General features: G+C 35.5%; 1 protein-coding gene and 1 non-coding gene across 2 annotated transcripts; both read right to left on the bottom strand.

The window, feature by feature from the left end:
* Positions 1-3,428: 3,428 nt before the first annotated feature.
* Positions 3,429-9,226, bottom strand: LOC145092271 (callose synthase 12-like). The gene is made up of 2 exons (XM_079030201.1): positions 3,889-9,226; positions 3,429-3,783 (listed from the first exon to the last, which is right to left on the bottom strand). Exons 1-2 carry the CDS (start codon positions 9,130-9,132, stop codon positions 3,778-3,780), a joined length of 5,250 nt encoding a protein of 1,749 aa, XP_078886327.1. The 5' UTR covers positions 9,133-9,226; the 3' UTR covers positions 3,429-3,777.
* On the bottom strand, positions 6,075-6,155 carry LOC145096502 (small nucleolar RNA J33). Its single transcript, XR_013703907.1, has one exon. It is a non-coding gene; the product is annotated as a small nucleolar RNA J33 (small nucleolar RNA).
* Positions 9,227-24,401: the final 15,175 nt, after the last annotated feature.

Genomic DNA, 24,401 nt, shown 5'->3' with positions numbered 1-24,401 from the left:
ATTTGATTATAATGTCCATCAATTGTTAGAGGGGAAGGGACTCCATGTGAAAGGTCATATATTGACAAGATCTCTTTCACTACTTATATTAAGATCAAAAAGTGTCTTCACAGCCACCATAGAACCAAAAGCAAGTTTAACAAGTAGTCCAATTAAACCCTACATAAAAATACACAAGCGTTCTTCAAAAAAGATTGAAAAAAAAAACAAAAATTGCTAAAAATAGAAGAAGATGGACATACAGTATGAACAGAATAAGATAGAGTGGTATGGTTGATCAGGTCTATAAGATGTGCCACTTGATGAATCAATCCATGTTTAGAAAGTTCATCAAGCATTTCACTGGATTCTTGTACTCTTTCTGCTATTTTAATTAAGCATGTATCAACATGTTCAACAAGCTGCAATCACAAGAATATGTCAGTAAAGTACAAAAGATTATAAGAAAGACCATAATTATATTTATACCTGATTGTCTTAGCTGCAATCACAAGAATCAGAAGATGTTGAAATCAATGAGGTTTTTGAAGTTTCTAGAGCGATCTGTCTTAGCTGGCGTAAATCTTGTCACATATTCAATTTTTTATTAATTAAGTAAAATGACATAAGGGTATATTTGGAAACGTTATGGATTTAAAATGTTGTATTACCATCATTGTTGTTTTTTTGAGCGAGAACAGTTGGAGATCATATAAATGACGCAAGACTTTAGGTACCCTCCATGCCTAATGAATGATATAATAAAGTAATTTAGAATATAAATGGAGTTTAAATATGAATATATTTGAATCTAGATATAGTATATAGTAAAATGACATAATGATATAATAAAGTAATTTAGAATATAAATGGCTGCTTACCTCTACATTAACTTTGTCAAAAAGCTCAAGCTTAAGATCATACTCATGTTGACCAGCTGAAGCAGATAATGTAAAAACACCTTCTGGAGCAAGATTCACTTTTGCATCTTTTGTATCCGCCAATAAAACTGTGATATAAACTTTATCCTCTCTCTGAGCCCACTTATTTCTTGATGACGACTACAAAGCTCAATATATTTTTGAATTTATTAGGATACACCAATCATTGATAGAGATGCACAAAACCCGAATCCGATCCGGTTTCGCTTACTTCATCAAAAATCCGATCCGGTCAAAATCCGATCCGAATCCGGTCAAAATCCGATCCGGTTCCAACCAAAATCCGAATCCGATTCTAATCCAATTTGAAACCGGTTTAAACCGATTTTAGTGGGTTTTAATCGGATTTTGGGGCGGATTTGGATCCGGTTTTTAGCGAATCCGGTTTACGATCTGGTATCAAATCCGATTTGGAATATAGGATTAGGATCTGATTGAAAATCCGGTTTTAAATCCGATCCGATCCGGTTTGGTCAAAACCGGTTTTGACCTAATCCGGTTTCGGATTGGATCCGGTTTTGAATAGTGAAACCGGTTTTTGTGTGCATCTCTAATCATTGAACCAAGCACAAGCAAGCATAAATATGTAAAACTAATAAATCAACTGTTTTCTAATTCTCACCATTGCAACATAGAGAACCCAATTCTTGTGCCCTGAATAGATATGTAAAAATATAACAATTTGTTTGGCTTCTGTGATTATGAAGTTATGATAACAACCATCATATTCACTACATGGAACTTGGCTTCAGTGAAATTGTATACCACTTACGACTGTGAGCTGAAAGAGCAGAATTTGTAACTGCAAATTGAGTAGAAAGAATAACTGATATTTTATGAATCAAAATTGTGTTTACAAAATACATAAGCAGTATAAGAAGATGAAATCAGAATAAAATTGTACCTAAGTGTTAAGGAGTGAACCACTGACCGGAGAAACCGCCTGAAGGGGCTACCAACGCTGTGAGATGATAGAATCGACAGATGACGTGATTCTCTCATTTGTATGAACTCAAAAAGAAACAAATATTACCTCTGTTTTACATTTTCCAAACCAAACATTGTGGATTCGTCATTGGAGCAATCGAAGTGCACATACACAAATTTTATGAAAAAACCCTAAGTCGTCGGTGTCTTAGTCCATAACTTGTACCAAAAAACCCTAAATCGCTATGAGAGAGGAGTGAGGCCTGAATCACTTTCATTGAGATGTGATATCTTGAAGCAGAGATGTATAGCGGTCCGATAGGGTGGGGATACTTTACTCATGCAGCACAACCGGACGAATCAAGGGTATCAAGCTAATCCACAGGAAATCGATTGAAGCAATTGCTTTCGAATTTCGATATGGTTAAAATTGAAATTTTGGAAATTGGAAGAACTGTGAAAGAAGTTGAGAAATTAGCACTGGATTCCGGTTTATTTGGGATTTTTACAGGCAAATCAAAGGCTTATTTGGGCTAGAGGATCGACGGGAGGGGACAGAGGAAGGAAAAGCGGAAATACAACGATTAGGGGTTTTATAGGGTTACTGCATCGTTCTTTGCTCTCTGCATTTTTCATATTTAGAAGAATGCTTTGGAGTAGAATCCTTGGAGTTCATTTTTTGAGTGTTAGGGTTTACTGCATCGTTCATTTTTTGAGTGTTAGGGGTATCTAGAGGTTGGTCGAGAGGGCCTGAACATCATCGTCGTGTGAGGCCTGAAGAGTCGGTGTGGGTTGGAGATAGTGGAGGTGGGTGAGAGGCGGAGATGAAGGAGAGGAAATGTTAGAGAACAGATCGATACGAATGTAGGAGAAGAAAGAGAGGTTTAAAATTTTTGGGGATTTCATTTCCCTCTAAGAAGAGAGATGCGCGTTTCATTAAAAAAAGATATATATAAAACGACATTGACAAAGGACGCACATTTTAGATAAAGTGCCCTCCATGTTTTTAATTTTTTTTACATGAGACACTAATTTAAGGGCATGCAATAATGCATGTCCACTATCCTTAAATTTTTTGAAGAGATGACATTTTTTTAATGTCACTCTCTTTTGCGCAACATAAATCAACAAGTGTCGTGGCTTGCACGTCGTAAAAGGGTCTTTTTCTTGTAGTGACGACTTGTAGCTAAATGGTATTTGATTAGGCCAAACTCATCTTTTAATTAAATATGTTATATTAATTCTGCAATAAACTTCTACATCAATACAAATATATTTTTTATTATTTAAAAATAAGAAATATCTTAAAATTTAAACATTGTTTGTTATAAAAAAATATTATATATTAATCGTTTATGTTTTACATGCGCACCTTGGTAATAATAAAGTATAATTTAAGAGATTCTTTAGTGTCTTTATGAATACATATTTAATTGTTTATATACATATATAATATAATATGATAGATAAAAATGTAATAATAAACTTAAAATGTGTGATATATTATTATAAATATCATTAAAATAAGGAGCAAGACTTGCATGTGGCTTGGAAATAATGGAGTCATGCTACTGCATATGTTTTGAAAGCTTCAGCTATGGATGGCCTTTGCTCAGCATTTGGAGGTGGCTACACTCCATTTACCAGCAAGTAAAGGTAGTATGGCAGGAACCATGTTATGCTCACCAGTCACCACCCATTTTAGTATGAGGGAGATGAGAGAAAATCTCAAATTACATAAAACAATCAGAATAATTAACAGATAACTTTAGTTTTGATCTTCTACAGTACATCCATTTTCATTAAATCAGATCTTAATTATTTTACAGACACAAGCACACTTTGACATATAATAATGCAAAACAAAGAAGGAATGCCATATTGCCCGACAAGACAAACACAAAAGTCGTCACACAGTATAAAAGATGCATCAATCCTGCAACAGAAATAAAATATCACAGGTCATTAACCAACATTATGTTGTAGCAAGATAAAGAACTAATTATACAATTAAAACTTGAAGAATTCCAAAATTTATTACCTGGAATCGTTGTTTACGTTTTGGTTTCCCTTTCAACAACCATTTCGCATATCCCAAACCCCTACTAAATGCTTCATTGAAAAGGATTCTGGTTTGCATCGATTGTGACCCCGGAAACCATGATAAAACAGCCACTGGTGCCAACACGATCATCCCAAACATCATATCGTACATGCGAGAAATGGAGACAACAGTCTCCCACAACTGAGCTTTCTCCAAAATGGGTCGGAACACTTGGGCAATCAAAAGTACACCCCACCCAGTGGGAAGGAAAGCCAACAGACTCGTTAACAGATCAAGAAGCTTGAACTGTGTGAACACCATAAGAACAATTATTATAAGTATTCCAAGAACAGTAACAAGGAGCTGAATCAACCGATAGTAGATATGTTTTCTCGCAGAATACTTTTTACGTGCGTATACAATAGTCATATAAGCTACGAGAACCACAACCATGCAGATCCAAGAAAGGAAGTAAACAGCAATGCTCTTACTACCGGCAGCAATACCCAACTTATAAACCATTCCATACTGGAAAAAGAAAAACCGTAAATCCAAAATAATTTCCGAACACTTTCCATATACACCAGTGGTTCTCAGATGACCCTGTTCATCATACCACCACTTTTCCCAGCTCTCTTCAGGTGTTGCAAGCACACTACCTCGAAAGTGTATCCAGTTGATGAAATCGTAAAAATCACCGACTGTTTTTAACCAATCGAACCCAGAAGGATTGAAAACAAATGGTGCCATGATCCATGAAACCACAAGGAACCAACTTGAAATGGTCAATGCAATGTAGGCAAATGTTCCTTTAGCAACAGGGCTATAGAAAACATAAATGATTAGGATCAAACCAAGTTCAATCGCCTTTATAAAATGACTACGAGCATAGAGTCTGTAATTCTCAGCAAAACTTGTGTGATGCACCACAAAACCACGCCCTGTTGCCCTGTATTTTGCTCCACCGTGAAGGATGGTTCGACCAAAGTAATGAGAATGGGTTCCCACAGAAAATGTGTAGAATACAGAGGAAAGTTGTAGCTGCATTACTATGAAATCCCAAATTGCTGAGAAAAATCCGAACTCAAGAGTGTTTTCGAAAATCATGGGCAAGACAGTGAGAAGACCAAGCTGGACAAGAAACTGCTGGTTTAAAATCGTAGCCAAAGCATTGTTTGTGTTAGCATTGTCCGCTACAACATTCTCGACCCCACTCAATGCCAGATATAACCGACTCCATAAAAAGGCATATACAGCTAACGAAATCATCATGGTGTTGAAAAAGAATCCAACTGTTGTGTAGAAAAACGAAAGCATTCTGAAGAAATCGAGTCTATGGCCCAATCTGTAAACGTCTCTACTAAGAACTTGCTCGCCGTTTCCGCTTGCAACTTTTGCTTCGAACATGGATACTTGGTTTAACCCGACATCCCTTCCTTTCCCCACTTGTATGTACTCATGGTGAGTCACGTTTCCCCCTCTTAAGGTGCAGTTAAAACCAGCAAAAATGTCTTCACTTAAGTTGATTAGTTTCGATGCTTTACTGATTCCACCACGAGTTAAGAACCAAAATCTATCAAACACATCTGGATGCCCATAATGAAACCGGATTTTCAAAGGGTTTGCCAAAACGCGTTGGCCCAATGTCACAAAGCTTGTTTCTTGAGCCGACATGAACCAAGCAAGGGAAGAGACAGAACCCGTAAAGATATGTTCCCTAACTCCCAAAATTTGTGGCCTATGAATACCATATGAAACTTTGAACTCCTCAAGTAAATTCCTCATCTTAAGAGCCTCCTCAAAATAGTTGTCTTGATTCATATCAATGGTCTGAACCGCATCCCCCCGAGTAAAAATAAGTGCATGGTTCTGATTCTCCGGCTTTCCCTCGCCAAGCTTCAAAGGACCCGGCAACTGTATCCGATAAACTTCAACTTCTCTTTCCAAAGTCCAATCATACTTGACGAGAACAGAATAATAATCTATTCCAACTCTTGTGGACACCTCATCAACATAGGCCACACGAAGATCTTGGTTTGCTATCATTAAATACAAAATCTCATTAGCATTAGGATCCTTTTTCGCCTTTTGAGTCCCATATATCTGACAAGCAACTATGTACGTATATTTTATCGACTCCATTCCACGCTTATAACATGTTTCCAAAGCATTAACCCCATCAGTATCAATGTTCTCCTTAGATGCCGCATCAAACAAGTTTAGCTTCTGAAGTGCTCGAGAATTGTACATCATTCCCCTAACTGTGCGAGCAAGGGTCTGGCCTCTGTATGATGCCCAAAGCTGAAGTTCTCTGAGCTTAGTTGTCCACAACTCATCCTCTGAGACAAGCCCTTGGCGACGCATTCGTTGCAAAAAGTTGGCCCATTCATCAGCATAAACGGTCTTTAGATAATAAAGAATGGAAACCCCATCCTCGTTTTCTGTAACAAGTTGTTCTTTTTGGTACACTACATCTTCATTGTAGTAGGGTGTCAAGACACTGAAAGCCATCATCTTCTCAACTACAGGAGCATGAGGTATGTTCATAAACAAGGAGTTACTGAAGAATGCAAGTCGTCGCCTGGCCTCAATATTCACAGGAATATTGTTCAACAAGTCAGGTGATGTGAGAATCATGTGGAGTCTTTGAGTCTGTCGATAGAAAACCTCATCGCTTGGATCAGGCAACTTGACAACATTTTCTAAAAACAGCCGCCATGAACCTGCGCCTGAAAGCGGCCAGCTGTCAGGAACCAAGCCGTCGTCTATAAGCTCCTTTATGGTCCTTTTCTTTGTGAAGAAATCCCTTATGAAAAGCTCGTAAAGTTCCTGTAGCGTGTTATCCACTTTCTCAAAAACTTTCTTCGACTTTATGATCAAATCGACAAGAGTGACCAATTTTTCATGAATCATGGGAAGGGCGGACGTGTTAAACGTATTAGTAAACATGCGGATATCAATTGAGTTTTCGATTTCTTCAAACAGTTTTCTGAGAATTGCGATTTCTTGCGTTTCGTCCTCTACGATCGAGAGCAGCAACTTCTTGACACTGTCGTAAGTTTCTATAACCGAACAACGTCTGTACTCATTCTTTTGGATCTTATGCCATAACCACTCGTCTCCTGTATCAGCCAACTCTTTTGCCTGGTTGATAGCAAGATATAACTCTTTACAAAGCAGAAAACACGGCCATCTTAGGACTCTACCATTCCATGTATCTCGAGGCATCTCAAGAAGCTCAAATTCCTCATCACTAACAATGTCTTCTTTTCTAAAATTCAAAATTATTTCATTCCATGTCGCTGCAAATTTAAAGGCCTCAACTTCGTTTGATTCAATTTTCTTGAAAGGCAGGCCAAGACCATACCTTAATCGCAATCGATGAAGGCGATCTCTAGCCATGCCCCATTGAGTTTTAATCAAGTTGATAGGAACTAGCGACAACTCAACTGGCATGAGATTATATCGTATTGCACCAGCAAAAAACTGAAACCTCAATTTCAGTTGTTGCATGTTGCGGATCTCACCCAAATGGCTAAACAACCCAACACCCGCACCCACAAATGAAGAATAAATGGAGTACCAGATTTGTAAGTCCATCAAATAGATCAATACAACTGGTAGCCAGATAAGGCCAACTGCAAACCTGTTGCTTTTACTAAAGAACTGATGCCATTCGTATGTGATGTTGGAGTGGTGTAAGAGGTCTTTAGTGGGATGAATCATTGGTTTGATCTGAAAGAAGTAACTAAAACAAAACTTTGTGGCGAGAACCATGATCCAGAACATAGAATACTTCATCCTATCAACCCATCCTTCCTTAAGTCCTCGGCCTACAAAAGCTCTAGTCTGAAACCACCATGTTATCGTGTAGAAGACTCTCCAGTTAGTAGTCTCGATCAAGTCAGTAGGAATTGGAAAAATGAAGAGGACTGGTGCTAAGACTTGAGGGATGATGAAGACGAATGCTGTCTTGAGGAAAATTATGATTTCCTTAGTAGTGTTATCTGACCAACCCATATCCTTCTTTTTCTGACTCCAGATTCTAGCATACAACGTCGCAAAAACAGTAATCCAAACAATCGAAACACTGATCTTCAACGCCATTCTTACACCAAGCCAGAAAGAAGTCTCTCTGGAAACCAGTTTATACTGCATCACAACATCGAGAAGAGCTTTCAGGAACCTTAGGGAACTCCAAGTTATGAACACACTCAAAAGCTCTGCTTGAACATCTTTGTCGTTTAAAGCGTGCAACTGAGGATCGTTGGAATCTTTCCACGCAACAATGATGGCAGCTTGTAGATAGAGGAACAACATAGTCCACAACTTATCGAAGCTTCTAAATAGGTTCAGAAAAGATCTCTGCTCAACGAAACCCGTCTTCCCTTCCCACTTTTCTTTGCTTTTTGTCTCAAAGAAATTACTCCCGATTTCCATAGGCCATTTCAATTTCTCGAAACAACTTCTACTCCAAAAGTACTCGTTGATGTCATCGTAATTCCTCCAATTAGAATGAGGTGTTGTGCCGTTTTTACTGTTGCTTACCTCGGCCTTGATAATATTGTAAATTGGTTTAACAACGCGATTCAAAAATGAGTTTTCCCCATAAATTGATGGCAAAACAGGCCTACCGGTGTTCTCATCGATGTATTCATCTAGAATTTTATTCAGTTCCTCAGCCATATGATGAAATATATAACAAATACACTCAGGCATGAAGCGTAGATTCGCGGACTCGCCCCAAATGAGTAGATAGAGTGCAGCATACAGTAGGTCTCTGTCGGCGCCGGAGGATGTGGTGACCCAGACACTGGATTTACGGCCAAGAAAAGAGCACCAGTGCGTGTAGTTCTTGAGCAACTTAACGCGAAAGCGGCGTAGCATGGCGGGGTCGAGGGTGTTAATATTGTCGGGTGGTGGCTGCAACCGCATCTGGGCGTTAGCGAGGTGGAGAACGAGGTGCTCCCGTTGGTTTAACACGTTGTGACGTTGGAAACCGAACAAGATGCCAAGCCAGTCGAGGAGGTCGTCGTTGGGTTGCAGTTGGATAGAGGGTGATCTGCGGAGGTCAACACCAGCCTCCAGAGCAGCAATGGCAGCATGTACTTCCGGGAAACGGTGGGATGGATGATCAGGGTGTAAGTTGTTTAATGGGATTATGTTATAGATTGTTTCATCGGATCTTGGGTCGGGATTCCGTGAACGGTTAGACGGCGGAGGGCGCTGCGTGCGAGTCATATGGTGGCGACCGAAGTTAAAAAATTTAGTTTAAGACGACTATTGAGTTGATGAGATAGACCTGAATGCAAGGTGTTGATATGGGAGAGAAATGATTAGAAAAGCATGAGGTGGCGCCCATGACCAAGTGTGATTACAATTACAAATGTCATGCATATGCATGCACTAGCAAGTCTACCACTACAAGAACAAAGTACCCAATAATAGTGGACACCAACTTCTCACTAATGACTAATCTAATATTACAAGTTGTTTGTATATTATTAATTATTTCTATTTATATTTGCATGGATGATGATTATATAGAATAAAAAATCATTACTATATTTTTAATATTCATAATAATGGATTAAGTATTTATATTTGAATATATTTATATTTATATTAAGGAATATATGCACAACAAGAATTAATTAATTAGAAAATTATGAATATTTTTGTGTATAAACAGCAATGATCATTGTACGGAATATACATTTTTATGCCTTTTATTATTTAATCAAATATTTTAATAATTAAGATAAATATTATAAATTATAATTTCGTAGTTATCACCATATATGTTGTTTTTGAAGGTTTTATATTTTAATAAGTGGTCTAAAGATAACTACAAAAGCGGTACAACTTTTTTTAAACGGAAAAAACAGCAAATGTATATTCAACGATTTATCTTTTACAAATACAATTATAATTGATATAGACAATCTTAAAATTTTCGACAATTTTATGAATAATTATAGAGGCTCCCACGACAAAGGTCACTACATGTGTTGGTCTGATTTCTTTTTCTTTTTTGCTTTTTCTTTATGAGTTTTCCCATTAGCTTTAATCATCACCAAAATCTACTATGGTTGGCCAGATGGGGGCGTTTATTTAGTTAATTAGCTATATAATATAATATAATAATACTAATATGCCTTTACTTCTTTTTAATTTCATTAAAGTTTAAATATACACCATGATGTGTTGTAATCTGATGATATAATGTATACGAATAACACATGCAAATTCAAAACAGAAAACCATAAGACATTATTAATTACATGACGATTGCAAATGGTTCTTGATCAACAACATTAATGGGGAGAGAAAAGTATGATCCACTACAAGAAAATTCCTTTTTAGTGACCAATGTTTTAGTGACGACTAGAAATCTGGCCACTAACAACACTAACAACATTCTTTAGTCATCATATATATAAAGTGGTCACTGAATTTTAGTAGTTATACATATTTAGTGATAAATCAGAGATAATTGTCATTGAGTAGTCACTAACAATTATTATTAGTATTATTTATTTCATAACAAGTATCAGTGACTAAAATTAGTGGTCACTGATTTAACATTTAATGACCAAAAGAAACTATCATTACGGTGGAGACTTAGTGAACAAAAATGGTGGTCATTAATTGTTATTTGTTTTTCAAAAAGGTTGGCTAAATGGACATCCTATTTTACAATTTAAACACCCTATATAATTTTTAGGTTTTTTTATTGGTTAAAATTACATTGTTTTTTTGAAAAAGATGATTAAAAATAGTTACCTATTAGTTGACTTTTGATAACGATGTATATATGGTGTCTAAAAGGTGTCTTAATAGCAACGCCCTTTTCAAAACCACACATTGTGACGACATAATGATGGTCACTTCATAAAAAAAAATTAGTTATCAAAAAACAGTGATTACTGTATGAAATAAAATTACTATACTACCCTTCTCAAACATGGGTAATCAAAATCACTCTTGTAGGCAATCATGGGCTTAGGCTTGACATATTGCTATTCTATGGCCACGTGTCTCCACTTCGTGGTTTGCCACGTCATGGAGCTCTGATCTCCACTTCGTGGCGACGATTTTTCACTCAAATCCACTTCACCTCCAATCAGCCATTACTTCTTCGTTTGAACTCTGTTTTTCGCAATCGTTATATGAACGAAAAGGCATTGACAAGCCCCACAAATCTATCGAATGAGTTTTTACTTAAAACATACCGAAATAAAATCCTTAATGAAAGAAGTCCAAAACATCATTTTTCTCATTTTACCTTTTGACTCCAAAACACAAACCAATAGCTTAGATAACATAAATAACATGGTCAACATACAAAAGGGTCTAAAACTTACTCTCTTGAAGCCCAAGGCCTTTACTTGATCCATTTATTGTCCACAATCTGGGAATAAGAAACTTCTCGAAACCCTAGTATTTTGAAAAGTTTAAAATACACTGTATACTATATATGATTAAATGTTTAGTATATTATATGTATAAGATAAGTCATTCAAATCGCTAGTATGTCTCATTCACGAAGTCGGACTATAAGGGGGTTGTACGGAAGCGACCAATAAAATAGTTGTTGAATGGGTGTTCATTCTCACCCACCTGTCACGAGTTGGGGTTCTAGAATTTTCCAAACTGTTCAAGAAGATGGTAAAATAAGTAATAATCTACCATAAGTCCCTAGAACGACCTAGAATTCTCTAGGACACAAAAGTATAGAATAGAATTGTGTAGAACTTTGTATATAGATAAGGATCTTGTAAAGAACAATCTAGAATACTCGGGAATGTATGAAACCTAGAAACTTCCCTTTGAGGAGGTGTAGGATACCTATAAATAGGGGGAGGACTCATTTGTCCAAACCATCAGAGAAGTTCTCTTGTAAGAAGTTAAGTTGTATAAAGAAGCTCTTTTCTTAGAAGTGTTTATTTTTATTTCTCTTGCTTCCTTTAATCGTTAATACATCTAAGCCATCGTAATTAGCCTGACTTATTCTGAGAGAACACTAAGTGGCATACGATGATTGAAGCATCCCGTGACACGTGGTATCAGAGCCAGAGTCCGTACAAGCAACAAATCATGGCTATGGAAGGAGGAGGTAGTGAAGTAGCAAACGTGCCTCCTGTCGTCGAGGATAAAGGAATAAAGTCCAAGAAAAGGGACCAATCGATAGATGCCTTGGCAAGCTTAGAGAACAAGCTTACAAGAACTGAGATTAACGTCGATGAGATCCTTGAATGGAAGGATACAATCGATCAGTTCGTTGCCGAGATAAGTGACACGAGCGATGGATTGAAGGAGACCATCGGTGTCATCAAGGAAGAAGTCCTTGGACTTATTAACACCCTGCAGAATGAGTTCCATGAGAAGGTAGCTACTCTAGAAGCCGAAGTAAATCTGTGCAAAGTCGCAATTGCTGGAGGAGCAAGTACAAAGATGATTTTGCATGCCGATGGTAAGCATGACCCTAAACTTCTTGAGGAATTTTTTTTTTTGTCCGTAGAATGTTACTTCAATGCAATCAGGGTAAAGGATGATAAGCCTAAAATTGACATGGCCGTCCTATACCTATGCGAGAACGCCGCCCTATGGTGGAGGCGGAAGCATAACGACATATAAAAAGGGTTATACACCATAGAGACTTGGGATGAGCTTAAAAGGCAACTGAAGAAGTAGTTTTTGTTGGGTTTTATACAAACAATCCTATGTGTTCATGCAACCCTAGATTTGGATCTATGTTTTTACCATTAGATACACAACATTATGAACACATAATGAAACCCTAATGCGTGGTCTACTATTTTCGAAATTCACCAAGAAGGATAGATCACATACCTCTTGTTGTTATATTGCAATAACAACTTAAATCTTCAAACCCTAAGTATTGAAAGCAAGCACCACAAGTGTAGTGCCTCTAATGGCTCACAAACACCACAAGCAATTGGAGAGGCTATAGAGAAAGAAGGAAAGAGATAGAAATCGGCCCTAAGAACCCTTTAATAAGCATGGACGAATTCTTATGGCAAAGGGGTGTTTATATAGGTGTGGAGATTAGGGTTTCAGTCCTTATCCTTATCTAGTTGCTTGCCCACCAAGTAACAATAAGATAAGCCTTGAATGCCCTTATCTTTGGACGATTTCAAGGATCCTTATCCTCTTGATTTCGTCCAACCCATATCTAGGATAATCCTTACCCTACTTTGTAACTATCACATAATTACAATTCAGCCCCTCTAATTTAATTAATTACACTTTATCACAAAATTAATTCTTGATTAATGATTGACCAATATTAATTAAACAAATATGACTTCTCCTTTAATATATTATTCTTATAACATATTAATAAATCATAATAACCTCTTTCTCTATTATTTCTCTAGTCAAGTTGCTTTGGTGAAGGCAACCCAAAAGGATCATGCACAACCAGGTCAAGTACTTACCATATATAGTTACGGGCTTAGACACCAATCCAACAGTCTCCCACTTGGATATGTCTAGTAACCACAAATGTAAGTACAACTCGATAAAAAATCGTAGCTCTCAAAGACGCTGTCAAACTCTGATCTTATCAGTAACCTGTCCTTTAGATAAGGGATCATATATTCCTCCATTCTGGATATCGTATAGACGTGAGACATGGATTGAAATTATTCTCTCAGTCTATGTGTTGTTTCTCGATTTCCGATTTCCACTTTGGGTAAAAGGAACGGACAAACTTCGACTCAATGCTTGCTTGCACTCACTCACCAAATCACACACAACAATAAGTTTTATAACACCAAGTTACTAGTGTGTTTACATATTATCAATGTGCAACCAATTCGTAAGATACAACTTACACATCTCGGTTTCAAGAATACAAGATATTATCGTCTCACCAATCGCTCGTGATAAAAATCCATGAAGCAATCCAAGTGAGCGTGGGTTTAATCCAATGCTCAAAATCATATTCATAAGCACTCATGAACATTGCAGCAAACCTTTGCTATGTCCAATACACTTTAGACAATCTACAAACCAATTCATGATAGTCTTCAATTATACCTACTTCCAATGTATGACCGACTGCGAACCGTTTGAATAATTTGATTATTCTTAATAAACTCAATTATTCTGGAAGTCAAAACATGCAAAGAGAAACACAATGATAATACTTAATCTTATATGACCCCAAACTTGTGAGTATAAATAAAACACCTTTATTTAATCACCATATTCATTGCTCATTATCCATTGTTTAACCTTTCAGATAATCAACTTTATAACTTGAATCATAACCACAATTGTCCCATGCTCCAAGCATGCACACTTTGGTTTCCTATGGTCCATACTTTGTGAAATAGATCAATTGAAACTTTTCAAATGCAACTCATTTCACAATCCTCAATCCTTATAATTAGTGTAAGAATACCAAATTCTTGCCACCTTTTAGAATATGTCAAATTCTAATATTCTATGCAATGATTCTCTTGTGAAGTCACAGCACAAAAATCACAAAGACTCGGCCAACGAAATCACAAGGTACTCTATCAAAATTATTACAGAACAATTCGATAGATGTGATGTCTCTCACTCAAAGTACATTCCTTTGAACATCCTTTTGCATAAAAAATTTCTAATCTTCATAAATTCTTAATTTCCAATTCCCAATTATGGAAACATTTCCATATTTACCATATGACAACTCATTCTTAATAGAATCTTATCTATTCATAATAATGTCGATATGGTCCATTCAATACCATACTTCCAACTACTCACAAGCGACCAATCCTCAGCGAACTTTGGATCGTCCTTTGATAGCTGTTTAATTATCTTAGTCAAAACCGATTCTTGTCCTTTTTCCCTCTTAATGCGTTAGACATTTGAAAAATTTTAGAATGGTTAAATTTTATAGCATATGCAATTGTTCCTATACCCGAAGCGTATGGGACACGATGCATAATGTCTTACATAAAGATACGATACTCTATCAATCTTCTGCCATAATATTTTATGTGTCACGTTCTTACAATTCGAACTATGAAGAGGGATGTCATAATCATAATCAAAATTTAAAAACACACTATGTATCCTTTGATTAATTTTATTAAAATTTCTCAATCTAAGCTTTAGATTTTGAAACGAAGTACAATATTCTCTCCCTGAATTATAGCAAAACAACTTTTCAACCCTTACGATTTTGCAAAGCACAACACTTGTTTTTATATAATTAATATTGCTAACTTGCAATACTTACCATAATAATCATGCTCCCACTTACATGATGATTATTTCTTTACCAGCATAACACTTATGCTCCCACTAGCTTCGACATGTATTCAGAAATCAGCTGAACTTCTAGAAAACAATTTCTTAAGTTCATATTTTTAATACTAGATGCTTCGATAAGACTTTATCTAAGCTTCTCAAACTCATACACTTTTCCTTGGACAGCTCATATATATATATATATATATATATATATATATATATATGTGTGTGTGTGTGTGTGTGTCTGAATGATTCTAGGACTCATATCAATAAGTCTAAGATGTTCAGACCCATTTTCTATTTCCCACAATTCGAACTATAAAGAGGTATCCCGTAATCTTAGTTGAATTTGAGAAACCCAAATTACATAATGTTATCTTCAAAATCTGTCTTAGTGAAAGCGTTTCCTCACAATCATTCTCATGAATGAAAGAAACCTTATGACACTTAGATTTTGTGGTGTATACGTTCCCATCCATGTGAATTCGTCATAACCATAATCACAAGATAATGTCAGTGACAAATCCAAACTCTTATGGATAGAACTTGTTCTTCTTAATTTCTTGCCATCAAGGGTCCCACCATTACTTCTAAGTTATTGAGCAGCCCACCCCTTCATTTCAATGTACTTTCCATTGAACAAGGTGTCTTGCCCCTATACAATCCATCGAGAACTCGTAGAACTCACATGCATAATTAACTCAATTGGAATGGCACAGAAACAAAAATAGTGTCAACACGATAGGTTGTAAACCTCAAGTCGTGTGCTAGTGATGATTGATAAGGTTTATTCTTGATTTGTTCTTGAAACCTTTCAATACCATTAAGACTCCCACTGACTCCTTGACATATAAAATTCTCTTGTCAATAAACATTTCTTGACAAACAAATATTCAAGAGTTAGTGTAGTTTTATCAATACAAAACATTTCACATGATTGGTCCTAGTTGGTGTTTGTCTTATACAAGACATCACAACTTACCAATTTCAAATGTGCAAGAATAAGAAAACCTTTTTCCCAAATTCCACATTTGATGAATGTTATAAACCGTCTTAAGACTTGTCACTCAATTCACAATCTTGGAGTATTACTCTAAGACTTGATAATGGAATGAAGTATGATTGACATCTTGATTTAACCATTTCCACAATTCTCGATTCCTCCATACAAATTGTACTAAGATTCAGTTAGAGGATCAATTGAGATATGGTTTTAATCATTAAGTCCTATCATAAAACATAATAAAGGTACTCTCCCTTCTTTTTAGAACGAAGAAACTTTTATCTTTTTGCCTACTTGATTCTTCTTATTTGTTCTGCTATTGATTGAAACTCTTTTAATCAATTCATAATTATACTCAATCTTATAAGTATAACCATATTCACTAATCTTTAGTGAATTATGACGAATATTTTTGTTACTCTTGTGGTAGACTTGATCAATGTACGACCTAGTGTACTCAATCTCTTAGTCCTTAAATTGACACTTTGTCATAAATTAGTCTAAATTTCCCAAAGATGAAGGTTCTCATTCATCACATAATACAAGTCGCATGATTCCAAGTTTCCGTTCAATTGAAACTTGGGTGATGAGATTATTTCCTTATTTGGTAAATTATGACAATACCACAAACGATATAACCAAGAATCAAATCCATTTTCAACATTGCTAACAATAGAAATATAAACACCAATTTTCACAAAAGCCATTGCAAGGATAAAATACGACAAAATCAAAATTTTCTTTATTTATAAAGTGTGAAAACTTGTCCTTATAATGCAAATTCATATGAAAACTATGTTTCTAAATATTTTTAAGCAATCTATCATAACTTCTAGTAGTAGCTCAAAAATCTGATCTTTGAACCATGCGATCGAAATCCATCTTTTCGCTATCGGACTCAGCTTACTCTTCCTTTAAGCTTCCTTCCTTTTCTTCGATCCTACAAAACATCAAGATGCAATATTATCACATCATACATTAAGAATCTATAAATAGGAACTTAATAGAGTTAAATAGTGGACTTACCTAAAGTAGAGTCATACGTTTTGACTTTACCATCCTTGCGATCCTTCAAGTAGATACGGCAGCTTCACATCCAATGCCCCTTCTCTTAGCAATAGAAACAAACAGACTCTTTCGAAATGGTAAATGGGACTATCGCAGACTCAGCCTTTCTCTTTACCATTTGGTCAAACGGTTTGACCTTGGTCGATCCCTTTCCATTGGGAAGAGAAAACTTTTATGGACTTCCAGTGTTGCGATTTTCAATGTCCATGGAAGTTTGAGAGATAGATCTTCTAGAAAAATTTGCTTGACCACTGTGCCAAAGCATTGATGCTTCAACAACAATTAGCAAATAAGTTAGATCGATAAGAGTCATGTCGTGGTATTTCATATAGTAGTCCTTAACGAACTGACTATATGACTTAGGAAGTGATTGAAGAACCAAGTCAATAGCCAGCTTCCTTGGGAAAACGACACCCAACATTCCCAGTCTGTCAACTTGCGACTTCATCTCCAAGACGTGATCATATACAGACTTTCCATCTTGGTGTTTGCTTGCCAATAGGGCTTGAGTGACCTTGAACTTTTCAAGTCGATGAACACGTGGGTGAAGGAGAATTACTGGAGGAGGTGGAGGAAGAGAAGTTCCACCAATGCACGAAGAAGGGATTGATCTTTCACCTCGATCGACACGTGGAATATCATCTTCATAAGGAAAGCTTTTTCCAAAATGATTAGGAAGACCATAGTTGTCAGAACTAGACATCTACAAGGCAGAAATTCAAGTTAGTTGATTCAATCTATAATATAACACCCAAATGAAATATTAAGGCTAGGACCCAACAGAATAATTCACAATTTGGAAGAGGGGTGCCGTAATCCAATTGTAAATTATTTGAAGGTAGGTAAATAACAATTTACCAATTCCACCACAAAAATGAAATTTTAAACAAATTAGGTTTTAAATGAAATTCCTAGATCTTTTGAGATTAATTGAACTTTTCAATGTCATGTTTAATCTTGATAATGCCCTTCAAGTTTGTGACTGGGATACCAAGGATCACAAACAAGGTGTGAATAACCATGCAAATAGTTTGGTAATCTCGATGTCATTTATCATCTAATCAATGTGTCGGTTAGCCACACACGCTCAATCGATATATGATAATTTACGAGCTACCCATTGCCATCATTCATTAGTCCCATATTAGTGTGCCGGTTAACCACATGCGCTCCACTAACGACCAATAAGGTGTAATGTGTAATTTCATGGATTAGCATCAAATTCACATTTTTCCTAAAATAACTAAGATTTGGGAATTTATAAAAGGGTTTAGTTACTTTGTATTTTCATTACTTATTAACGAGAGTTTGTGTCCTATCATACCTGTTTGGCTAACAACCCTCTACTAGTTAAAGGTGCGGTGGGTAAGAATGGATACCCAATGGCAGTCATTTTACAGGCCGCTTCCTTAAACACTCCTTATAGACCAGTTTCGTGAATGAAGCCTAGTAACGGTAAGATTGACTTATCTTATACACACACACACACACACACACACATATATATATATATATATATATATATATATATATATATATATTACAATTTTAATATTATAATAGTATAAGGATGTATTTTAAACTTTTAAAATATTAGTGTTTTAGAATTTAATATTTCAAAATTAAAACTTTTAATTAAATTTTAAATTCTAAAACTTGAGAGCAAATTTAGAAACATTTTTCAAAAAAATTCTAGATGAAATTTAAAATAATTAAATTAATCATATAATTTTATCTTTATCATAAATTTGACCTAATCCAATTTATTTGGTAAGAAAGCTCAAATCAAATTTTACAAATAATTAATTTATCATATAATCTTGTAATTATCTTAAAAGTTGACAATTATCTTTCAATTAGATGAGGATATTCATTACCATATCAGAAAATTTGGTTTTAATCAGTTAAAACAACTTATGGTAATTATCCTTATCTAATTTTGGCCTAAAATCCAAAAAATCTGCCAACTGACGGGTCAACACGTCGTGTTCAACTATGGATACGTCGTGTTCAACTATGAACACGTCGTGTTCATCAGACAGAGTCCAAAAACGATTTTCTTCCAGCTTTGAAGAATTCATAATAGCATCAAATATAACAGAAAAACACCATAATCTCTGATACCACTGATGGGTTTTGAGCACTACAACATTCACGTGGTGCATATGCAACCCTAATGCTTTGGATCTAGGTTTTTCTCAAGTTATACATGTAAATTAAATTATCCAAAGCAAAACCCCTAGATTTAGTATATACAATTTAGAAATTCACATATATATTAGGGTTAGGAGATTACCTCACTTGTTGTATTGTAATAACAAGAGCAATCCTTGCTTGATCTTGACTTCTGAAAGCCTAGTGCTCCAAGTGTTGCACCTATAATGGAGTCATAAACACTCAATGCAAAAAATGACATGGAAAGAGGTGGAAAATCGGCTAGGGCAACTCTTAGAAGCTTAGGGTCGAATTTCCTAGGTTTAGAGGATTTATATAGGGCTGGGTTGCTTAACCTTTAAGCGAGACTTGAATAAGGAAACCCTAGTTCCTAAATTAATGTAACGCCCGGGTTTTCAGGGCTAAGCATTTTTGTCAATGTAATAGTCTAGGTCAACTATTGTAACTCTTTTTGAAGTAATAAATATAAAATATTTGAGTATTATGTGAATTATGTGTGTTTATGTGTTTATTATTTAATTATAAATGTATAATTAATAAAGAATAAAAATGAGCGTCAAAATTAAAGTGTGAGATAATCCTGATATCTCTACATAAAGTTGTAGAATACGTCTCAAGGTTTCCGTACATATAAAGAATGCCGAAATCCGAGCTATAACGAAGAAGTTATGGCCCGCCGAAGTTTTACGGCAAAACCGGCACGACACCGGGAGACGTAAATAGTGAATTTACGATAGAAGACTTTTTAGCCTTATCAATCTAAAAAAAAGTCGTAGAATATGTTAAACTAAGAACATCGATAAAAAGAACGCCCAAATCTGACTTCGTATGAAGAAGTTATGATTTTTCTAAGATTCGGCTTAGCAGTGCACGGCCTGAAACTCGAATTTTAGTTCGAGCGGTTTTTGGCTTACGCAACGTAAATGAGAGTTGAAGATCTCATTAATAGGAAATCAACGGTAAAAAGACAGACAAAAACAGAGTCCGTATGTAGAAGTTATTAATTTTACGCAGACGTTTAACAGTATAATCTCCTTGTACTGTTAAATTTAAGATCGGTCGAGAATTAGCTGACGGTGTCAAAATGAAAGTTGTAGATCTTATTATTACCTACGCGTGGATATAAAGAACGTCAAAAACGGAGGTCGTATGTGAAAGTTACGGATTTTAGAAGTCGGAAGTGTGCTGTGCGAAAATGGGTGATGTGGCACAATCTTGGCCATTGCTTTCTCCCCAAGGCTTGCCACCAGATGGTGACATGTGGCACCAAGTTCAGCCACATTTCACCCTATAAATACCACCTCTCCCACCCTCATTTTCTTCACACCTTTCCCATTCTTTCTTCTCTTTACTCTCTCTCTCTCTCTAGAACCTCTCTCTAGCCCCGAAATCCCCCGAAAAGCCTAGGGAACCTCCCTAGCACGAGGCGGAAGCCCCGGAGTGCTCGAAGGCTCCGAGAAGAAGAGCTTTTCGGCTCGGGAACGCTGCTCCAAGCAAAGCCCGGTTTTCTATAAAACCCGCTGTAAGTGAGCTACGCCTACGCTATTTTTAATATAGCTTTTATTTAATTATAGTAGCGTTATTAGGAACTTATAATAAATACTTGGGCTATTATTATGGGTTATATAAGTATTTTTTTGACGCTTATATAATAATAATAATAATAATAGCTAGACTATTAATTAGTCTCGACGAATAATAAACTAAACTCTAGTGGTAATAATACTAGGTTTCGTCGAAGAAAATTCTTTTTAAGAAGCGAAGCGCTGTCTGAGTTCGGAATCACCACCTTTTCAGGTGAGTGCATATTTACTTTCAACTTACACATAGATATGAAGTATTTAATATAAATTACGTGCTATTTGTGCATATTATCTGAATACTTGCTATCTATGCTGGATGAACGTTTTATACATGTTTTCAAAGATTTAAACTGTATATGTATTTTATATCTACAAAATGTGTTGGGTAAAACATGGGTAGATGTAATAGTTGCTGTGTGACAAAATAAAATAATGAGAGGCCTCGTTATAGATGTTATTGATGATCCAGTCATCTAGCGGAGTATAGATGACGACCACGGACTATTCTAGACAGTCCAGTGGAACACTAGCAGGCTCGCAACCTGTAGGTGTTTATTTGAACTGTGTGTTTATTTGAACTGTGTGTTCACCAGATGTACTCCATCCCCCACATGGTTGCCTATTAGGACATTTATTGCTGAGGAATCCCCTTAGTAGTAGTGTTCGTCCCGATGATGATCCTTAGGCTAGGTCCCTTATGATAGGTGTTTAGGGACGTAAAGTGAGGATAACGGGAACGGGTAATCGGGTTATTGTTGATTGATGAAATTAATAAACTATTTATTGTGGGTTGAAAACCCTATGTGCTCACCAGGCTCCCAAGCCTGACCCACTCAGTTTTATGTATTACAGGTAGTGGCGCTTGAGCATATATATGATGTTTGGACGAGGGATTACGGATATAGGCCTATAGATATGAAATAATGTAGTAAGGCTTGTATTGTACTGTTTATGCTTTTGATCTGTACGAACATGACATCCCGAGTCTTTTAATGAAATACATTTCTATGGAAATGCTTTTGATAAATCTTTATCATATTATTGTTTTGGGACAAATTCCGCAACACTTTTATTTAAAATGTTACTCTGATTTTTAAACAAAGCATAAACAAACCGGTCTTTTCTGGCCGTGATTTTGGGGATGTCACAATTAAGCCCAAAGCAACCCATGGACCTCCACAAGATGCCTTGGACGAAATCTTATAAGCCCAAGCTATAAATTTTTTCCACTTCCATTAAGGAGTCCCTAGGCCCAGTTTCACAACTATCAATGATTTGCAAAACAATCCCTCTATTATTAATCAGTTCGTTTAATCCTGAAATTAATATCATATTAATTACTAATTAATAATATGATTTCCAAATAATATATCAATCTTATATTATATTAATAAAATCATTCTGAGTATCAATTTATTATTCATATAATAAATTCTACTCTCTCTCCACTTGCCATTCTGTCAAGTTGCAGGAGTGAAGGCAACCCAAAAGGACTATACTCATAATCAAATCAAGTGTATATCAGTTATAGTTATGGGCTTAGACACCTAATCCAACAGGTTAAACCTTGAAAATTTCTATATTGATATCTCGACTTTGAGAGAGTTTAAGTTATTTGAAACCAAATTTGATAAAATTATAGTCTAAAATCAAGTACAAACTCTAATATACAATCTTAAAAAACCTAATGTCAATCCGAATTAAAACTAATGTGATATGCATGTTTTAAAATATTCACATAATACAAAATATAAAAATAAATAGCTAAAAAGTTGAATTTTTTTCAACTTCATATCCCGAATTTGGGAGACTGTAAGTTATTGAATATTAAACCAAAAATTATAAAATTATAGTCTAAACTCGTGTACAATCATCTTCTCTAATCACCTCCATCTTCACCTTTAATTGACGGCATATTCTTCCTCCTCTCTCCTCACCGTCGACCTAAATTGATTTTGTAAAACCGACGACCCTCACATATATCTCAGATCCATCTCTAACCTTGACAATGCCTTTCATCTAATTTTGATGTCATGTTCAGAAATCATAAATTTTTTTTAAAAAACCAAATATGATTTTTTTTGGGGGGTTTGGATTTGCTTTCGAAACCCAAATCTGGTTGAAGTTTATGAATTAGATATAATAACACCCTTTCATTCCTCACAGACATCCAAACACAGTTGAAATCAGGTGAAGAATTAGTTATAGCAACATTGTGTTTATAGAAGCCAAAATCTGATTTTTTGGGTTTGGAAGTTTTTTTAGAACCTTCTCTTTATCAAGATACGTTTAACCTGTGAATTTGATTGATTTGATCTAACTTTTGCTTAATGTTATTGATTTGTTTAACATTGATTTTGAGTTTTGTAGATTTAGGCTTTAGTTTTGCATTTTTTGTGAAGGTGTTGAATTTTTAGTATGGAGGAGACCATGAATGGAACAGGAGGGAGTGATGGTGGCTCATCGGAGAAAAAGGATTAGAAGAAAAAGGTAGGGGTGGAGTGGGTAAGTGGGAGGGTAAGAGATGATGATTGGGGTGGTGTGGGTTAATGAATGAAACCAATATATATTTGGTTAATATTTTTTTTCATATTTAATTAACTGGTAATTTAAAAAAAATGTAAAAATAAATCAGTTAGGGTAAATCAGTCTTTTTTAGAATGGACAGAGACGAGGCGTGCAACAAAAATATAAAGTAGGGGTGATCTGAATTAAAAATATATATTATGGAACAAGCGCAAAGATTACCCTAAACCACAAGGACCATCTGTGTAATTTACTCATAAATATAATACTTACATATGTATATTGGTATATTTGAACGCACTCGGCTGTACAAACTTTTGTGAATGCTTTGGCACGACGGGGGGAAGCCTAACAAATCTAAAATGTACAACATTAAATACGATACGATGCTTAAATAAAATCCAAATCTTACTCTCGATCGTGATCGCAAACTATTTAGTTGGTCATGTGGAACATAAATGCAAGACTTCACTAGTGTCTTTCAGTATTTCACCCCTCCATAATCCTACACATTGTTGTGACTACTTTGTCACAATGGGCCGGGAAAAACCAACAATAAAGTTGTTTCGCACTTAAAAAACATTAACATTTTAAAGTAAAATTATGAAATTACTAATATTTGAATGAATTTAATAAAATACTAGTGTTTACAAATCTTAAACCTCCCATGAAAAATAAACTACATAAATAAAATTTGAATCCTACTACATATCTCTAATTGCAAATTATTTAGATGGACATGTTGAATTCAAATGACAAATATCATATACAAAATAAATCTTACAGAGTCTTGAATACTACTTGAACAATATGAACTAGACAAAATTTTATAAGTGCTCTTTATGATTAGCAAGATATTATACTTTGAGGATTTCTAT

Source organism: Lactuca serriola, chromosome 3 (assembly GCF_051521515.1).
Source record: "Lactuca serriola cultivar US96UC23 chromosome 3, Lser_US96UC23_V15, whole genome shotgun sequence".
In the NCBI taxonomy this organism is placed as follows: domain Eukaryota; kingdom Viridiplantae; phylum Streptophyta; class Magnoliopsida; order Asterales; family Asteraceae; genus Lactuca; species Lactuca serriola.
This window is presented reverse-complemented; position numbering and strand designations above follow the sequence as displayed.